The sequence below is a fragment of the Cervus elaphus genome, chromosome 18 (assembly GCF_910594005.1).
Source record: "Cervus elaphus chromosome 18, mCerEla1.1, whole genome shotgun sequence".
Classification (NCBI taxonomy): domain Eukaryota; kingdom Metazoa; phylum Chordata; class Mammalia; order Artiodactyla; family Cervidae; genus Cervus; species Cervus elaphus.
Window position 1 is genome coordinate 29297451 of NC_057832.1, and position 21402 is coordinate 29318852.

At 38.6% G+C, this 21402-nt stretch overlaps 1 protein-coding gene across 1 annotated transcript in view; it reads right to left on the bottom strand.

Moving 5' to 3' along the window:
- The window catches only part of THSD7A (thrombospondin type 1 domain containing 7A), a 463607-nt gene that overhangs the window by 54277 nt on the left and 387928 nt on the right, over positions 1-21402 (bottom strand). The window contains exons 12-13 of the mRNA XM_043872412.1: positions 8653-8847; positions 6949-7212 (exon numbers count right to left, since the gene is read on the bottom strand). Coding sequence (XP_043728347.1) covers positions 6949-7212; positions 8653-8847 — 459 coding nt within the window. The remainder of the gene's footprint in view (positions 1-6948; positions 7213-8652; positions 8848-21402) is intronic.

A 21402-nucleotide genomic window follows, 5' to 3' on the forward strand; every position in this document is an offset into this window, starting at 1 on the left:
TTTGCAGAGCTTTCTTTTTATTAAAATAATTAGTATTGCAGTACAAACCCCCGATGAAGCAACCTGTAAGAATGACTGTGGGTGCCAGAAAGGGTTTTGCAAAATATCAAATTTTAATGGGTATACTTTGGACCCCACTGATGCTTCCAAAACTAACCGCTAAAGCTAAAGCTTCATTACTGTCCAGAAGGTTCTCTGTAATACCATTCATAAACATGCTAGGCAAAGAGAGAAAGCATGAAAGAATCAATACAAATCATAATATTTTAGAATTAATGTTAAAGGGAAATTAATCTTATACTACTGAGGCATTAGACAAACTATGCTGAACAATTCAATAGCGACTGTAGTTAAAAGACTGAAATAATTAAGAGTGTAATGTGACCTGGAACAAGTAGTACAGCATGATGGTCAAAAGGCAGTACAAAGTCCTGGAACTTAGTCACTGGATTGTGACTACTGAGTGCACAAAGTCAAAAGCACACACAACACTTTAATACAATACCGTTCTCTGTTTATGAACAGAGCAGTAAATAAACACACAGCTCTCTCCTATTTCCCTATCTGAGCCAAAAAAAGACTTTCCTCTCCCTCAGGGCAACCATTAACTTGCCAATATCCTTTCACAGAAGATCCTACAGAACTCATTCTCTTTTCAAAATCATACCTAAACAGGTATTCACTTTATAAAGATGCATATTTACAAATTTTAAAAACTTCCTAATGTTTGTGCTCCTCCCCACAACTGGTAAGCAAGTGAACTATCACCCATTAGGTGTTGATTATTTTGACACCCTCTGCACACCCCCACCTCCCCACCATCTTGTCAGAATGCAGATTCTGATTCAGCTGCTCTGCAATGTGGGCTGAATTTCCAGTGGCTTTTCTGGAATGTCTATGCTGCTGGTCTGAGTAAGAAAGGTTCAAATCCCAGTTGGCAAATGATAGCCTAGGTTGACAGCCTATGTTTGTAAATGAAGTTTTATTGGAACATAACTGTGCAATTCACTCACATATTGTCTCTGGCTGTTTTCATGCTATAACCGCAGAATTGGCTAGTGGTTGCAGATACCTTTTGGCCTGCAGAGCCTGAAATATTTGCTTTTGGCCCTTTAGGAAAACATTTGATAACAAGTAATTTAGCCATGGACAGTGGAGCCTGGTAGGCTACAGTCTATGGGGTCACAAAGAGTCAGACATGAATGAGGCAACTGACTGTGCATGCAACTTAACCTAAAAGCTGATTATCAAGTTTCCCAGAGTCTGTCCAAGTTGGTAAGTATTTGATAGGTATCAACAGCAATATATAAAATTACTTTTATGTGATAGGAGACCTATGTATACATAATAGTGTGGGCTCAGAAAAGCTAGGCTTTTCTGCTTATTTGACATTAACAGATGATAAAACATCACAAATAAAAATGAGTTCAATTTTAGAATACCTGTTGAGGGTGCACTGTGGCTTAAACTCGATATAAGGAACATCAAAGACAAATATGCTGAGAGTAAAGATTGAAGAGAAGTGTCTGGAAGAAATTACATAATTCAAAGAGCTCAACACTTGAGCATCTGGCACTTTTTCAATTTATTCCATTCACCTTGAAAGTATTGTTTTGAGATAAATCTAATAGAAATGTTATTCCTTATTTTCTCAAGGGAAGTTGAGTGGACACAAAGAGAATTAAATAAAAATTCAATATTCCCAATTAAAGTTGCAAACACAGGCTGGGAAAAAGCAAGTTGTCACAGTTACTAATATAAACCAAGAGATAAGCTGTTGTCCAAACCTGGTATTGTACAAATCAGGCAATTCTGAACCTACATACAATTTAGTAGGCAGAGAGAAGCATACATACTTGATGAGTAGCATATAGAAAGTTTGTGGCATGCATATGTTTTATTCCAAAGATCTCAGTTGTTCTCAGTGATCTGTTTGATTATATCCCAGAACTGTGACAGAGGGAAGGACACTATTTGAAAAAAGTGTCCAAGCCTGATTGCGGATCAAACACAGCTACAAAAATTCTCTCCAACTCTTTACTCATTCATTCATTCTACAAACACTTACTGAGCACCTACTGTTCTAGTGCTTGGGATACGTGAGTGAATAGAGTAATCAAAGATAACTTCATCAATCCATGTTTTTGTACAGGAGATACAACATAGATAAAAATATAATAAATAAATTACATGGAATGTTATAGAGTGATACATGTTTTTGAAATACAAAATGTTGAGCAGAAAAAGGGGTTTTGGGCAATCTGGGTGGGGTTGAGGGACAGGATAATAAAATCTGTCACATTTCAACAAAAATCTTGAATACATATACCTTGCATAAGCTAGGTTACCTCTATGATTCTTTAAAATATCAAGATTAAATGATATCATAATTCCGGAAATTCTACCTCTTGTTCTGGCAAATTTTAAGAGTGATTAACTGGAGAAGTACCTAGTACTATGTGCATAGGCAATCAATTTCTAGTAAACCAATCAAGTTCTTTGGAACAGACCCTGATGCTAGGAAATACTGAGGGCAGGAGGAGAAAAAGGCAACAGAGAATGAAATGGTTGGATGGCACCGCTGAATCAATGGACATAAGTTTATGCAAACTCTGGGAGATAGTGAAGGACAGGGAAGCCTGGCGGGCTGCAGTTCATGGGGGCAAAGAGTTGGACACGAGTTAGCGATGAACAACAAGAATAATCAAGGTCTTAGAGGATTCTAGCAGTGAGGAGAAAATGTGTAATTTGGTTTTTGAGTGATTTACAGTTTGTTGCCAATAGTGACGCTGTCCAAGATTTCATAGCAAAAGTAAATATACATAGTTTGTATTATGAGGTTAGGAGAGATAATAGCCAAAAATCTATTCATATATTAACATTTGTGTGGGAACTATATTTAACACCATGTATCAGGAGGGGTGAACATTTATTTGGCTCCCAGGTATACTTTAAGATCTGATTTTTGGAGTATTGGTATTGCTTTTCAGTACAGAGTCTATCACTATGAGAAATTCCAGACAGAATTGTGCCTTGAGTTACAGATGTTTAAAAAAAAATGGTAACCACATGGGAAATGACCTAAAATAATATACTTAAACTGATGACAGTCAAACTGTTTTATCAGTATAATAACTGATAATATGAACCACAGATGGATAACACAGATTAAATAGAAATGCCATAAGGCTACTATTGAACAGGACAGGGGATTACTGTCTTTGCACTGCACACACATGGGGATCAATTTTATGTTTAAACTGAAAGCTGTAAGTGACTTTTCTTGAAAGCCACTTTAAAACCCCATTTGCACCATACATCTGGAAAGCTGATTTGGCTGAGCAAAGGCAGGGGTCATAGAAACTGCAATTTAGAGAACGCCTAGGATAGGGTACCAAAGTGATAGCATTCCACTACCAGGATTGACAGAACATCAGTAGTAATTCCAAAGAAATCAGGCAACAGAGTCAATTTCCTCACACTTTGAGTAAAACTGTTAGTAAACACTAAAATATCCCACTGGATATGCATCACAGATCAGATTTAATGAGAAAGGAGAGATACTGAATGACACAAAGAACTAAATTGGAACAGTTCACTTTATCTTTGGTCCTTTCACAATTTCCATGAAGTTCAGTGTTTCCAGGGACCCACCTTTTTCCTAGATGTGCTTTTCTTTTAAAATACAGTACTGAATTCTTCACGCTTTAAATTGACAGTGCTAAGGCAGGAAGTCTACTGCTTTTGGTCAATTTCAGTTTTTTCTGTAGTTGTACTTTTTTCAAGGGATCAAACATTTTTGTGGAGAAGACTCTTGAGGGTCCCTTGAACTGCAAGGAGGTCAAAGCAGTCAATCCTAAAGGAAGTCAGTCCTGAATACTCATTGGGAGGACTGATGCTGAAGCTGAAACTCCAATACTTTGGCCACCTGATGCGAAGAGCTGACTCATTGGAAAAGATCCTGATGCTGGGAAAGATTGAGGGCAGGAAGAGAAGGGGACGACAGAGGATGAGATGGTTGGATGGCATCACTGACTCCATGAATATGACTTTGAGCAAGCTCCAGGAGTTGGTGATGGACAGGGAAGCCTGGGGTGCTGCAGTCCATGGGGTCACAAAGAGTCGGACACGACTGAGTGATTGAACTGAACTGAAACATTTTCACGAGAGTCACAAGATATTTTTAAAGTTTTTTTTTTCTTTTTTTGTCTAAAAATAAGATTGACTGTTAAGTGGTTGACTGAAGTGCTCATGCATCTAATTAGCAAATCAGGGTAAAAGAGAGAACAGATGAGAGTCATTCTGAAAGTTTACAGGCTATATTAAAAACAAATGATTATCTTGCTGATTCACTACGAGTAACATTTTAAAATGTGAGCAAACACTTACATGCTACAAGTCAGGAGAAACATTTTCAAAGTGACCTTCAATTTTACATTTTAATGACTAACTATGGATCCTCTACATTATCATCATATTACCTCAGAATGGGAAGTGCATTTACATTTTCCCTGCTATTTATAGCACCTATGTTCTTTACCTTCTACGGAGAGTACATCACGTGAAATGCCGGCCTGGATGAAGCACAAGCTGGAATCAAGATTGCCAGGAGAAATATCAACAGTCTCAGATATGCAGATGATACCACTCTAATGGTAGAAAGTGAAAAGGAACTAAAGAGCCTCTTGAGGAGGGTGAAGAGAGGAGAGTGAAAAAGCTGGTTTGGAAACTCAACATTCAAAAAACTAACATCATGGCATCTGGTCCCATCACTCCATGGCAAATAGAAGGGGAAAATGTGGAAGCAGTGATAGATTTTATTTTCTTGGGCTCCAAAATCACTGCAGACAGTGATTGTAGCCATGATATGAAAAGACACATGCTCTTTGGAGGGAAAGCTATAACAAACCTAGACAGCATACTCAAAAGCAGAGACATCACTTTGCCAACAAAGATCTGTATAGTCAAACTATGGTTTTTCTAGTAGTCATGTACAGCTATTAGAGTTGGACCATAAAGAAGGCTGAGTGCCAAAGAATTGACGCTTTGGAACAGTGGTGCTAGAGAAGACTCTTGCGAGTCCCTTGAACAAGATCAAAGCAGTCCATCCTAAAGGAAATCAGTCCTGAATATTCACTGGACGAACTAATGCTGAAGATCCAATACTTTGCCCACGTGATGCAAAGAACTCACTCTTTGGAAAACACCGCGATACTGGAAAAGACTGAAGGCTAAAAGAGAAGAGGGTGGCACAGGATGAGATGGTTAGATAGCATTACTGACTCAATGGACTTGAGCAAAGTCTGGGAGATAGTAGAAGACAGAGGAGCCTGGAGTGCTGCAGTTGATGGGGTCGCAGAGTTGGATACACTGACTTAACAACCGAACAACAAAAATGTTATTTGATACAGAGAATAAAAAAGCAATTACAGAAGTTTTTCAAGGCATACTAAACTTAATATTATTCTAAATGCATATAATAGTCTTAAATTTAGAAATGCACATATACTAACCTGCAAAATTCTTATATCCAGAGCTTCAATATAATGGAGTCTTATAATGGGGGCTCCTATCACTAGACTTTGATATAACAGTAATTATGAAATAAGGTAAAAAAAAAGTCAGGGTTTTTGGAAACTTCATTTTGGTGACAGATTTAAGAGATTCCACAAGTGTGTCACCATGATACCCCATAATGGTTTATATATGTGAGATGATCCTATTAGTTCATGTTGTCTTCTGAACTATGTAATAAAACTGGAGGAGTTCTGTTCCAATAGCAGAAGTTATTTCAGCAAGATTGGTGGGTAACTACCATGTACCTCTCTCCTAGTAGTTTAATTCATCTTTCTCAGGTCACCTCCATGAAGGGAGGAAGACCACTGTCCAATGTTGGCAAATATTGGTACAAAAATATTTTGTGACATCTGTGACATCCTCAAATGACATCCGTGATTCAGGCTGACCCACAGGAAACTGATCTCATTCCATAATAAAATACAGATACATTAAAAGAATGAAGAAATATTGCTTAAAGCTGACTATATTATGACATAGAACCAAAGAGTTCACTACATACTTTGGTCAAAACCACTCTTTACAAATTTTTGGCAACTCATTAACACAGTATCTTAGTTTCCTTTTTTGATATGCTTTTTTTTTTTTTCTTTAGAAAACAAGTTTCCTAACTCTATGCACCTTTTTCTGGTTTTGTTTGTGTGGGCCAGTCTCAACTTAATGATGAATAAAGAAGAGATGCTTGAGTTTTCATGAATTATGGCTTTCAATCTTTCTCCTCTGCCACTGAATGTACCTTAGGCACATCACGAATCTTGCCAGTTCAGTTCTTAAAAGTCTGTCTAGCTCAAATCTTTATTCTCAAATTATACTTGCATCTTCTGTACTCCTCCCCACTGTCTGTACACAGACTTGCTGGGGACTGTCAAGCCTACTCAGCAGACTCTGCATCAGCCCCAGAGGAGGTCTCTGGCACCGTTTTGTGTACATGTAAGGCTTCCCTGCTGGCTCAGTCAGTAAAGAATCTGCCTGCAATGCAGGAGACCTGGGTTCAATCCCTGGGTTGGCAAGATCCCTTGGAGGAGGGCACGGCAACCCACTCCAGTATTCTCGCCTGGAGAATCTCATGGACAGAGGAGCCTGGCGGGCTGCAGTCCATATGGTCACAAAGAGTTGGACACAACGGAATGACTAAGCACTGCACAGCAAGGCTTCCCCGTCACTTTGGGACTTTGTTGCCTACTTCTAGACAACGAGACAAGTGCCACTGAATGCCCTGTTATATATGAATGATGGGCATACAGCGTGGTGGTGCCCCAGTGTTCCGTGTAGAACTCACTTCGGTAACCTTTCATTTCCCTCCACTCTGAAACATGCGCGTCTCAACCCCAAAGATAACAAGTGTGCGACAGTGAGGAAAAACTACACTACCGTGGCTGTTGCACCTGGACGTCTCCACGAGCCTGCCGTTCTGGTCATAGCACGCCATCGCCTGGTAGCGGTATCCTTGACCACATTCCTTGGTATCTCCTTGGACCTTCACTCCCAGCAACACTTCCGCTTTACCCTCTGGCAAAATGCAGTCGGACCAGTTTCCCACAGGCTGTGCGTTATACTTGTCACAGGGGCAATACTGCGTCTCAATCAGGGGGTACAGATGAGAATTTTTACATTTTTCCTTCTTCTTACTTTTTCCTATGGAGAAAATTAAGTTGGAAAACACCGTTATTAATACCAAGCATCCCTAAGTTTTTTTTTTTTTCCTTTCCTACCTTCCTTTCTTTTTTTTAACTGTATTCAACTGTAGCCTATAAATAAATGCTAGTTTCTCCCTCCGCAGTGCTTTTTATGTAGGTTTTTGTTAGCACTGGGTGCTTTGCATGGTGAAAATTTTCTTTTTTCTTCTCAATTAAAAATAGCCCATTTTGAATAAGGCACTAACTATTGTGCTGAATTTTACACTCCTCGAAAGGATTAAAATCCTCTCAAATGATCACATTCTTTCACTGACTGGAGGTCTGAAGTAACTGCATAAATATCTCCTTTATAATCTGTGCAAAAATATGTCATGAAGAGAGACAGTCACTGCACAGGCCCACACAGTTAACTAACTTTCTGCTAAGTCCAAATAGATGGTATAGTTATATTAGGGGTTATAGTTCAGAAAATCAGAGTTTCGCATTTACTTTTCTGATTGTAATTTCACATCTTTCAATAGCCCTGAAGAACAATCATTTTAACAAACTTGGTGATTAATGTAGGGAATAATGATATTAAAAATGAAAATGTTTACTATCAAATAAAAATACTAGAAATAGTTTATGTGTAAATCTAAATAAATTCTCTTGTAAGATAAAAAACGAGTATAATAGTAATATGTGCCTGAATAAAACCATTATTTTAATTAGATTACATATATTTATGCCATATATATTAATTATATTGCACATAACAAGTTACATATGTCTTACATATATATTTAACTTTCATAAGCTGCCTTATAGTCTTCATTATGACACCTGGTCCATCTTACCACTTCAAATTCTGAATACTCTACTAGCATGAATATTTTTCGGTTTCTTTGGCCACTGACAGTATTTTTGAATGCATCAGAGTTTAGTTCAGCATGATGGCTCCTGTTTCTGCTCGTTATGCTTTTTACCACTGTGACTATCTTTTAAAATAAAGCTTTCAGATACAGAATTAATGTCATATTTCTCTTCTAGATGATGAAGGATAATCTGAGGTTGTGACAAGGAGGACGACTTAAGAAAGTCAAGTCTCAACCTCTCCCTGTGTTCCTAAGAAACTTTTTTTCTAAGCACCTCACAGTCTACTGGTAATTCAACAAAGGTACATGTTTAAACCAAAAAGTAATCTAGCACAGATTGTTTAGGCAGACAGAGTTCAACTTCCAAGGCTACTTTTTCTACTAAAAGTACACAATGCATCTGTCACGGCCACCTTATGTTAAAATCCAGCTCTGAATCCACTGCCATATTAAGTGTTAGGACAGCAAGAATAAGGCATATCCGTGCATTTTCCAAATATATTGTCAGAACTATCTTGTTCTGACTTCTTATTATGTTTTTCTGCCTTGGCAAGGGCTGGCTTTGGTATCCCAATTATTCTTACCAACGATAGTGCGCTTTCTGGTCCTAACTGCGCCGCAGTCTCCATTGCATGAAGAAAATCTGGACCAGCTGGTGAGCTGACAGTCATCCTGGCAAGGCACCTGGCAGGCTTGGGTGAGCGCTGGCACGGGGCCTGCATGCCGGAGGCACTCATGGACGCCAGCCTGCCCTCCATCCTGCTTTCGACAAGTAATGGCTAAAGGAAACGCAAAGGGCTATTTATCATGAATTTGAATGTCTGTAATTACCCTTAGTCAGGAATTAACCTAACATTGTTTTACTTAGTCGGAAAAATCCTCTTTTGATTCTTTATTTGCAGCAGAAATCTGGTAGGAGTGTTTCTAGTAATCACAGTGGTCATTAAATTGATCCTATAGCATTTAAAAAATAACAGATAACCGTCAGACACAACAGAAGCAAACACATGCACACAGCAGTTTTCATTAGATGTTATTAAGGATTTGGGGGCTTCCCTGGTGGTTCAAATGATAAAGAATCTGCCTGCAATGCAGGTGACCTGGGTTCAATCCCTGGGTCAGGAAGATCCCCTGGAGAAGGGCATCCATTCCATGATTCTTGCCTGGAGAATTTCAAGGACAGAGGAACCTGGCTGGCTACAGTCCATGGGACTGCAAAGAGTCGGACATAATTAAGCAACTAATACTCACTTTCAAGGATATTAAGTCATATGTGGAATATTTAGAAATGAATTATTTAAAAGAGATAATAGACAGGCTCTGCTGCCCATGGAAATTTCCAGGCAAGAATACTGGAAGGTATTGCCATTTCCTACTCCATGGGATCTTCTGATCCAGGGATCCAATCCACATCTCCTGATTGGCAGGCAGATTCTTTACCACTGTGCCAGCTGGGAAGCCCATAGAAGGGTCTTAGTGGCAGTCAACTCTTTGGAAGGTTTGGGTGGGGGAGAATGCTTATGAAACTTGTCACAGAGCTCCATTTGCATAAAAGAAGCATGTTTCTTTCTAAAATTACATTGAAAGCTTCTTGTGATGGCTTTGAAGTGATTAACGATTAATGGGAGAGGGCAGTGTCAAATCCCTCCCTACTTCCCTCTGTGTACAAGTTCTTCGCATGCACAAATAACAACCATGAGTTTAAAATGAAGACAAGGGTGGGACGAACTGAGAGAGTAGCACTGAAATATATATTAGTTAATGGGAAGTTGCTGTATACCACAGGTAGCTCAACCTGGTGCTCTGCGGCAACCGAGAGGGGTGGGATGGGGTGCGAGGGGGGGAGAAGGTTCAAGAGGAAGGGAACATACGTATACTTATGGCTGATTCATGCTGGTGTATGGCAGAAACCAACACAACAGTGTAAAGCAATTATCCTCCAATTAAAAAAATTAAGACAAAACTTTTAGCAATCTTAATCTATCACACCATAGTTGACATTTCCAATAACTACATATGGAGTCTCAAAAAAGGGTCAAATAATTTTGGTTTACATATTTTAGTTTTCCCAAAATATTGTTCGACTGAATTTTTAAAACCAAGTCATTGTTTTATTACCTATTGAACATAGACATAAAATTGCTTTAAGGTAAAAATGTCTTAAAAAGAGCAAGTGATATCTAAGTCCTCTTTCCTCCCGCAGCCATTTCCCCCCTATTGGTTTTAGAAATAATTCATTTTTTATTGAGGAAGCAGAAGAAACATTTAGACCTTGGTCCTAAAGTTAAGTCTTCATTGAACCAGCTTAAATGGCCCAGTCAGACTGATTTACATGGCCCTTTCAGCTTTATGGTCTAGACTGACACTGCAGCTGGTCTCTGCTCTGCTCAGAACTCTATCATCATGAAAAGAAGGTGAAGGAGCCTGCCATTTTGATCCTAAATTACCGTTAGGGCACACAGGGCCCCAGGTTAGATAGGACGGTCTGCATCTGTACGCTAAAACTTAACACCCTGTAGTACAGGAGTGTGTGATGGGGTATGTAAAACGATTTAACAGTTTTATCCAAGGAAGACTTTCTCTGTGTACAGTGAACACAACTTGTTGGTACTGCTCTAGGAAAAATTGCATTAATTGGGCAAATGCAGGTGAAAACACTTATTGCTTAGTTCTAGATCTCTCTTCATTTAATATGCATAACACTAGAAGAGCCAATTTGTATGAAATGAACAGAGGTCCATGAATTTTAAAGGTATAAAAACCTGGTTGAGGGGAGAATGGTAGACTTAAGGAAGTTGATGTGACAGGAAAAAATATTAAGTGCTCCAAGAGACTCTCACCTCTTGGAAGAAGAGTTGTCTGGTGGACTGCAGTCATCAGACCAGTGCTAGGTAGAGGCTCTCACATCAAGCTGCAGATGATCATCACCTGGATAGCTCTGGGAACATGCACATGCCCTTGCTAAACTCCAACATTCTGATTTAACTGGTTGAGGGCAGGGTCCCAGTCATTAATATAATTTTTAAAACTCCCTGGGAAGCAACAGTTAGAACTGGACATGGAACAACAGACTGGTTAAAAATAAGAAAAGGAGTATATCAAGGCTGTATATTGTCACCCTGCTTTTTTAACTTATATGCAGAGTACATCATGAGAAACGCTGGGCTGGAGGAAGCACAAGCTGGAATCAAGATTGCCAGGAGAAATATCAATAACCTCAGATATGCAGATGACACCACCCTTATGGCAGAAAGTGAAGAAGAACTAAAGAGCTTCTTGATGAAAGTGAAAGAGCAGAGTGAAAAAGTTGGCTTAAAGCTCAACATTCAGAAAACTAAGATCATGGCATCTGGTCCCATCACTTCATGGCAAATAGATGGGGAAACAGTGGAAACAATGGCTGACTTTATTTTTCTGGGCTCCAAGATCACTGCACATGGTGATTGCAGCCATGAATTTTTTTTTTCTGCTTTTTATTTTTTTTAATTTTTTTTCTTACATGTGTTCCCCATCCTGAATCCCCCTCCCGCCTCCCTCTCCATCCCATTCCTCTGGGTCTTCCCAGTGCACCAGCCCTGAGCACTTGTCTCATGCATCCAACCTGGGCTGGTGATCTGTTTCACCCTTGATAGTACACTTGTTTCAATGCTGTTCTCTCTGAACATCCCACCCTCGCCTTCTCCCATAGAGTCTAAAAGTCTGTTCTGTACATCTGTGTCTCTTTTTCTGTTTTGCATATAGGGTTATCATTACCATCTTTTAAAATTCCATATATATGCATTAGTATACTGTATTGGTCTTTATCTTTCTGGCTTACTTCACTCTGTATAATGGGCTCCGGTTTCATCCATCTCATTAGAACTGATTCAAATGAATTCTTTTTAATGGCTGAGTAATAATCCATAGTGTATATGTACCACTGCTTCCTTATCAACAGCCATGAAATTAAAAGATGCTTACTCCTTGGAAGGAAAGTTATGACCAACCTAGACAGCATATTAAAAAGCAGAGACATTACTTTGTCAACAAAGGTCCATCTAGTCAAGGCTATGGTTTTTCCAGTGGTCATATATGGATGTGAGAGTTGGACTATAAAGAAAGCTGAGCACCGAAGAATTGATGCTTTTGAACTGTGGTGTTGGAGAAGACTCTTGAAAGTCCCTTGGACTGCAAGAAGATCCAACCAGTCTATCCTAAAGGAGATCAGTCCTGAGTGTTCATTAGAAGGACTGATGTTGAAGCTGAAACTCCAATACTTTGGCCACCTAATGCGAAGAGCTGACTCATCTGAAAAGACCCTGATGCTGGGAAAGAATGAGGGCAGGAGGAGAAGGGGATGACAGAGGATGAGATGGTTGGATGGCATCACTGACTCGATGGACATGGGTTTGGGCAGACTCTCTCACATCAAGCTGCAGATGATCATCACCTGGATAACTCTGGGAACATGCGCATGCCCTTGCTAAACTCCAAAATTCTGACTTAACTGGTTGAGGGCAGGGTCCCAGGCATTAACATCATTTTTAAAGGTCCCTGGAGATTCAAACACGCATCAGTGAAATGAGACCAGTGCTCTAGTAGGCAGTGTATTTCCAGAGGCATCAGATACTCCTGGAATGCTATTCAAGTTGAAGATTTCTGGATTCATTCCAAAGCTCCTGGATGAGATCTCTATGTGTGGGGCCAAGGAATATGCATTTATTTTCAAGTTACTCGGATGGTCCTCATGCCCATTCAAGCTTAAGGCCTACAAGCCTGAGTATTCAAGTCACTAGGATATGTTTGCCTGAGACTTGTGACTAAAACTGAAGGTCCTCTGGTGTCCAATTTCCCAAAGCTTGACAAAGGCTGAGCAGGTGGGAATGAGCTAAGGGGTACAAGGAGTAGACCAAAATGAGTGCCAGGTAGGTGGGAGGACTGTTACCTGTGGATTGGTATAGGAGGAATCCACAAAGTGCAGTATATTAATAAGCTCATGTGATTTTGCAATTCTCTCTACACCTGCTTGAACACTTTATACAATGGAAGCTCTGATGGTTTGCGGCCAAAGTTGCCCCCAAGGATGCATAAGAGGAAGGATTGATAAAGAGGAAAATATTAGATCTTTACTCATCAGGATATGTAGGGACCTCAAAAATGATTATTTTGGAAAATAAGAAATTTAACCATAAGATTTCTAAGCTGTTATTAGAGTCATACTGTTTATAACTAAAAGAAAAAAAAATCTACAAAACTAAATTTATGTTCTTTGAAAAAAGATGAGTTTTATCTAAGCATCCAATTTGGCTCTCTGAAATACAGACTTGACTATAAATCTTTTAAACTAAATGCAATTGCCTTGGGTTCTCCATTAAGGTTTTATAAGGTTCTCTCTTATAAATTTTTTTTTCACAATTGTTCCAACCATCATCACATTAAGGGACATGAAAAACCAAAATAAAGTAAAACTACTATCAACACGATTCTAGAAACTAATTTCTTCTGTGCAAATCTATATCATTTACATAAATCTAAAGCCTATATTCCTGTAGTATGCAAACTCTCAAAAAGTATTTCAAGTAGTTCAAAAGAAAAAAATGTGTAAAATTCCCATATTTGTTCTCAGAAACCCCCTCAGCACTCCACTCCCTTTATCTGAGAGTTTAGGCAGTGTATTTTGAATGAATTACTTACGCAATGTTATCCAAACAAGCAGCAACAGTACCATTTGTACAATATATTGAAACTTATACATCTCAACTTGTGTCTATTCTGACTTGGAGGAAATACAACAATTCAAACAGGAATGTAATCTGAAGTGAACTTCCTGCTACTAGGGTGAAGAAAATAGAAATGTTTGGAAAGGAAACCATCTGAGTTCTCAACTTTATAAATCTTAGAAATCATCTTAAAGCATAAGACACTGAAAATAGGGTGGTTTTAACTGTAGAAAAGATGCATCATCCTAAGATTGGTTGCCTAGCACATGAGAAAGCTACATATACACAGAGAATTGTGAATCTTGTGAATAATGATTATGCAAGTTTTCCTTTGGGCTGAGACCTTATTAGGAAGATGGCCCAAACCCATGCTGCCCTATGGATAAATTACCGTGGAAATGAGCATGAAAGCTTCTTAGTGAGGTCAGCATATGTAAAAACAATTATTTTAATGCAAAATTCCTTGTTTAACTCTATGCTGATTATATCAATCTGTTTTATTTATAATGATATCTTATTTATATGAAGCACAGAAGTTATTTAAGTGTCATGGATGGGCAGCTTCTAGCAGGCTGAAAGCCTAGAAGATATCCATGTGACTACCTTGGGGGTTACTTGTAAATTAAGCAAGGCAAGCTCAGCCCAACAATACTGAGGAAATGTTGGAAAGATAAGTAAGAAAGCCAGTTTCTTCAACAAGTAAATGCTCTGAAGAAAGGAGAACAAATTGTTATATTAAAGGTGACTGAAGAAATATTCTAACCACATGCAATGTGGAGACATTCATGAATCCAAATTGGAACAAACTGCTTGTAAACAGACAATTTTGAGACAGTGGGGGACAGTTAAATGTGGTATGAATATTAGACGTGGTAAGAATTACACTTAATTTTGTTTAGTGTTATAATAATACTTTCGTTATGTTTAAAAAATTAGATGTGTATCTTAACTAGGTGTTGTTTTAAAATACTCCAGCAAAATCTCTTCACCTGTGTGAGGAGCAGCTGATGACCAAGAGTGACAACATGTTACAATCTGTTCAAGTTAAGTCAGTGATGACTACACTGCTACTATTCATGACATCAGTCTCTCTACTTTTGTGTATCTTTGAAACATCCCATAAATTTAAATAAAAAGATTAATAAGTAGAATAAGTAGAGCCAATCCCAGAGTGTTTCCACGTAAGTTGAATTTTGAGTTACGTTTTAAAGAGGAGAATAATAAAGGTTTCTGAAATGAAAGGGAATAGATAACATTGGTTTGAGCTAAAAGGACATGGGTATCTGGGTTATGCATATATGAGTATGTAAATGGAAGGCTACTGATGCAGCTCTGAAGTAAATCTAATAGAATTCAGAATGGAGTTGCTCATCTTCATTTTTTTGAAGAGGAATGAAATGCCCTTACTATTCAAGATGCACCAAAAGAAGGTATTCTATTGGTCTGTGGATTACCCTTCGGCATGTAAGGCCAAGTTGTCATTTTGTCTGAATAATCAGAGTGAAATAAACAACTAGATTGAAAATTCGTACACAGAAGTTCATTACAGGAAACAGAATAAGATCAATGCCCGAGTGGAGTGAAAGCTGTTAGATTCTGTGTAACGAAGAGTTCAAGGAGCTCTGAGGCCTTATTTATTAAATTGAGCCATATTAACATGGCTTTTCCCTCAGCGACCATGTCTGGGTAGCGCTGCAGACAGAATATGATCAGCTGACTGAGCAATTAGAGGAGTAATTTTTTTTTTCCTATGGTATTACGAAAGAAAAAAAAAAGGACAATAGTGAAAATGGATCATGTAGAAATAAAAGAGAAAAAGCTTAATGTGAGTGGGAGCTAGTTACCAAGAGACCTAATTGTGCTTAGAAATAAGACCAAACCTATAAATAATGCAAGAGGGCTCCAGTTCTTTACTACGTGGATTTAATGATCTTGGTCTTTCTCTGTGTGAAAGAGATTTTCACGGACAAGTCTGCCAAATTACACTTCCTAATTACAATTTGTGAATGTAACTCTGGCCGAATGGAAAGAAATGCACCTTTTTTTTTGTTGTTGTTGATCTTAAATAGTTACCAGTGTATCTCTTGTCTCACTGATACTCTTAATACATGCAAAAGCCCTTGTGTAGAGACTTACTAGGAAATAATAATCAGCTCCCCGTGGAGCAGCACAGACCAAGGTCAGTTAGATCCTTGACTGGGAGCCGGGAAGGGTTAACTGACTGCATCACAACGAACAGGGCACTGAGGAACCATCACAAAGACATCCCGTGTCAAGCGTATTCTATCAGCTATTTAAAAAACAGCAAATGCTACTCATTATTTTATGACAGGGCTCTCAGAGATCTAAAACAAAACCAAAGTCCCCAAATCAACTAGAATGCTGATATTCATAGAAAACTAGAAAAAGTAATTTAAAAGCAGAAATAATTCTAGAAGTTTTAAATAACAACTTACATCAATGAAGAATATGAAGATGTTGTATAGTAATCAGTAAGCATTAATAGCATATATATATTATTAATATAGTTAATATTAAATATCATGGGCTTCCCTAGTAGCTCAGAGGGTAAAGCTTCTGCCTGCAATGCAGGAGACCCAGGTTCAATCACTGGGTCGGGAAGATCCCCTGGAGAAGGAAATGGCAACCCACTCCAGTATTCTTGCCTGGAGGATACAGGTGCCTGGCAGGCTACAGTCCATGGAGTCGCAAAGAGTTGGACACGACTGAGCAACTAACGCATACACACATGCAATATTATATATTAGCCCAAAGAAGAGTTTAAAAATCATGTCTGCACAAATTTCTTTACAGCAAACTCCTTGGCTCTTTTCTACCTAGTTCTCTTTCTATGCCATTATTTTCATTCCTATTATAAAACAATCTCTGAAAATTAATAGATTAATGTGAGTTTCTCAGATAAATTGGACCAGATCTTCTGGGCCTAACCCCAATAATGCCTCTAAGGTATAATCTTTTAGAAATTAACTGAGAGAGAGATACCAAGGGTGCCAATACTGTTTAAGCCACTATTTGCTCACAAAAAATAACAGCATCAATTATAGTTAAATACTTATATCTCACCCTCCACAAATTCATTTAGATTTAATTTTGTTGGGAGGAAAATTAGAACCTTCCTTTTTATTCCTAGACTTTCCTTTTATAACCTTTTTAACCAACATGTGATATAGGGTAAGGACTCCCAGGGCCTGGAGCGTCCCTTCCCTGCATACAATTGAAGTTTTTTTCTTTTCCGTGGTCTGGACTTGAGAACACACCTGAATCAGGCTGGCTTCCATGTAAAGACTGATGTCGGATCTTAGTGATGGATCAACATCATAGTGGACATTCCCTGGCTCGCAAGGATACAGAGTGTGTGGGAGATCAGGCAGGGTTGACCCCGGGGACTATTAACTCTAGTTCCATCTAAATTACAGAAAATACACCTGGCAGGAGGTAGCATCAAGATCAACACAGAGACTGAGAAAGAATAAATTTGACTTTATGAAATCCAAGGATCTAATCTATGATATTTTTGGATCATATTCCTGATATAAATATGCCATAAGGTAATAAACACTGTTAAAATATATATATATTAGTAGTGATTGACATTACCCCCTTAGGACAGTTATAGAGAAAAAAATAAATAAAATGTCCAAAACTGTCATTAATATGAGCCACCTCTTTTATTTTGAATGCAAATGTAATGACGACTCTAGCTATAGCTGTAGGGCTATGTTTCAATGACATAGTCACTGACCAATCAATAATTTAGCCCTCTAAATGCCACCTAAACTGTAGAAATGTGAGCAGAGAAAAGAGACAGTAGAGGTTACAATTCTATTAAAAGTTTATACCAAGTGACTTGAATAGCACAAAGCAAATATAACCTGTATACACTTAAAAATTAAATAGACTGCAGATATAATTTTGTTATTTGCATTTTTTATTGACAATATTATAGGAAATATGCCTATTTCAAAAGCCTTCTAAAATTTCCCTGTGAGATTTAAGAATGGTTTAAAGTTGCAAAACCCTGTTAATTCCTTCTTTAAAATTCTTTTTCTCTTCTCTCTTTTCAGTGCTTATACCACTAGATGAGGGATTCCCTGGTGGCTCAGCAGTGGAGAATCTGTCTGTAATGCGGGAGACAGAGGTTTGATCCCTGGGTCAGGAAGATCCCCTAGAGGAGGAAATGGCAACCCACTCCAGTAACCTTGCCTGGGAAATCCCATGGACAGAGGAGCCTGGTGGGTTACAGTCCATGGGGTCACGAAAGAGTCGGATGTGATTTAGCGACTTACAACCACCACCACTGCTAGATGAAATTTTCTGGAAGCACCATTCTCAATATCCAAAGCCTTGATAAAGTTCCTTATTACTTCTAACTCCCTATTGCGTTCTAATGTAAAGCATTTCCATAGAGAGTACTTTTATATAGGTTTGAAATACACAGGATGTAGACCTGGTCATGACTGCATCTACCTGGCTGGAGTAGAATCTTCTGATCTTCTTACACCTGTGTTATCCTAACTCGTTTGTGGGGAAGGCTGATTTTCATTGATTTGCTTCACAAGGAGTGCCAGCACTGGGATGATAAGCAGCTACTGTTAGTGACTCATTAAAGAGACTCTGGGAGCATAACTGCTTTCCAGCTCCCTTGCAACGCATCACCGTAGCTGATAGTTCCTACAGCTGGAGCTATGCTAATAATAGAATTAAGAGTCAAGCTGAACATCTGTCTATACTGGCTGAGCTGTGCTAAGTCCCTTTAGTCATGTCTAACTCTTTGCAAATGCTACGGACCATAGTCTGCCAGGCTCCTCTATCCACGGGATTCTCCAGGCAAGAATGCTGGAGTGGGTTGCCATTTCCTTCTCCAGGGGATGTTCCCCACGTAGGGATCAAACCCGCATCTCTTAAGGCTCCTGCACTGGCTATTTTTGTTGTTGCTGTTAGCAAGCGGCTAACAGTAGGTACAGGTGACTCCACAAGAGGACGATGAGGGCCGCTTGCTAGAAGCTGGTAAAAGAACTAAGAGTTATAGTTTTTTCTACTAATAGGAAAGGCTCAAGTCATTTTGGAAAAAATGAATGGTGACTTTCTAAGTGTTCTTCTGAGTGATGATGTGCAGTATATGAGACACATACATTATTTCCTTTCTATTCATACTTAGCAAATTAATTCTTCTTTTGGTTCATACAACATTTTTATTTACTGAAGAAATCTAAATTAGCACTTCAAAACGTAGTTCACATCAGAATGAAGGCCAGAATAAATCCTGTTCTTCTTTTTGAGTCTTGAAATGCAGTGTTTTACAATTAGTTTAGATAAAAATCTAAATTTGAGCTGAGATTTCATAAGATTTTTAGTTATAAGAGAAGATTCACACAGAGTATTTAACTCTCTTTAAAAAATAATCCTCTATGCCATACACACTGAAAATATTAGAGTTAAAAACTATATGATCGTCTATGACTTACTTAGGTCCATCTCTGCTGCTACTGTCTGCTACTATGTCCTAAAGTTATTTTCTTCTACCACATGTTGAAAATACATTTATTTTTACCCATTTTGACTACAGTGGTTCCAGTCTGAGTTCTTCAACCTTGCATTGCTACAACAATGCCCTGGCTGGCATCCAGAGCCATGTGTCTTTATCTTTCTAACTTACTCTGTACACGCTGACAGATAAAACACTGCTTTCATCAGGTCCTTGCTTGCACCCCTTATCGAACAAGGTCTAAAATACTGATTCTGACATTTCTGGCCCTCTACAAAATTACCCCGGGCTCCAGCTCACATCTTCAGAGCTTCAATCTATCCACTTTTCTGTGAACACATTTAATTTTTTTTTTGTTTTCCTTACCTCCGATGCTTAACTAACAGACTTGCTCTCATTTTCTGTTCTTTTCTCCTTTCTATTTAATCTAATATTATGGTACAAGTCAGGTCCCAGCTCATCCTTTAGCTCTTTCTTAAGCTCTTTATGTTCAAATGACTACTTTTGCAAGGGATTGGTTTCCGTCTTTATCTCCTCCTTGTTAGGCGATGTTAGCAGTGATCTCATTTTCCTAAACAAATTAAGTTCCCTGGGCTGAACATCTTCATCCCTTCTCAACACTCATGACTCTTTCTGCACAGTCTTCTGAATGCAATCAGAGTCACAAGGGTGACTGGAATTAGAAAGTCTGAAGTATTAGAAGGGGGAATAGCTTCTCCATAGTCTTTGCTCCAGAGAAGGCAATGGCACCCCACTCCAGTACTCTTGCCTGGGAAATCCCATGGATGGAGGAGCCTGGTAGGCTGAGGTCCATGGGGTTGCTAAGAGTCGGACACGACTGAAGTGACTTAGCAGCAGCAGCAGCAATCTGCTCACTGATAATAATTTTTACTACATCATCTTACAATTTAGTAAGATACTAATTTCTTACATTCTTATTTTAATTATTTAAAAGAGCACAATTCGGCATTTTTAAAAGTCTCAGGATAAGGGCAAAGATGGAAATAAAACAAGAGTCTGACAGGTCAATTGTGCAGAGTGCTGAAAACAGCCATGACCATCAACAAAAGAATTCTTTGCCTTTCTACCATTAATACAAGATATTTTTACACTCTTAACTCTCTCCATTTCATACTTCTATAGGAATATAGGCTCTGAGGAAAAAGAAAATCTTTATCAAGGCAACAAAGAAAAAGATTATCTTCATACAGAATTTAAAGGGGTTCTTCTAAGTATATTTATGCAGACATTACTTGTTATAATGAATAGTCAACTACGAAGAGGAATAAGCAGAGGTTTTCAGATTTGGAAATGAAAAGATCACTGGTAATCACCAAAAGAAATGTTTTATATAGACTGTGTCAATAAAAAACTAAGGACCCATGTTAGTACTGTTGCTTTTATGCCTACAGTGATCTATGCACACATTCATTAGACCATGATCTAACAGGAAGGGGGAAGGAGTTAGCATTTAATGAAGATTTACTCAGATGGTAAAGAATCTGCCTGCAATGTGGGAGATCTGGGTTGGATCCCTGGGATGGGGAGATCCCCTGGAGAAGGGAAAGGCTACCCAGTCCAGCATTCTGGCCTGGAGAATTCCAAGGACTGTACAGTCCATGGGGTCGCAAAGAGTCGGACACGACTGAGCGACTTTCACTTTCACTATGTGCAAAGCACTGTAAGGATCATTACTTTCTCAGCCTCAGAGAGAGGAAATGAATAAACCAAGGTTGTGCAGTCAAGTAAAAGAGTTCAAAACTAAAGCTGTTTCCAACCTGTACAGTTTTCACATCTTAGAATTCCCTCAGTGCCTACAAAAATATAGTTTTCAACTGTTTTACCTAAATTCATGTCACACTTTGATGGCAGGATATTATCTGTGTATAGATTGTAGGATATGAAAAAATCATAACAGATCATTTGGTCCAGCCCTCTTTTCTCTTTTTTTCCCCATCTAAACAAACTGAGACCTAGAAAGGTAAAGGGATGAATAAAATTCACATTGTGTGAGTGAAAGAACTGGGACTAAATTTTAGGTTTCTTGATTCCTAAACGCATGCCTGTTTTCATTATTAACTCTATGCAGGGTCCAGACTGTATGCAAATGTATGCTTGATTCAAGGGGA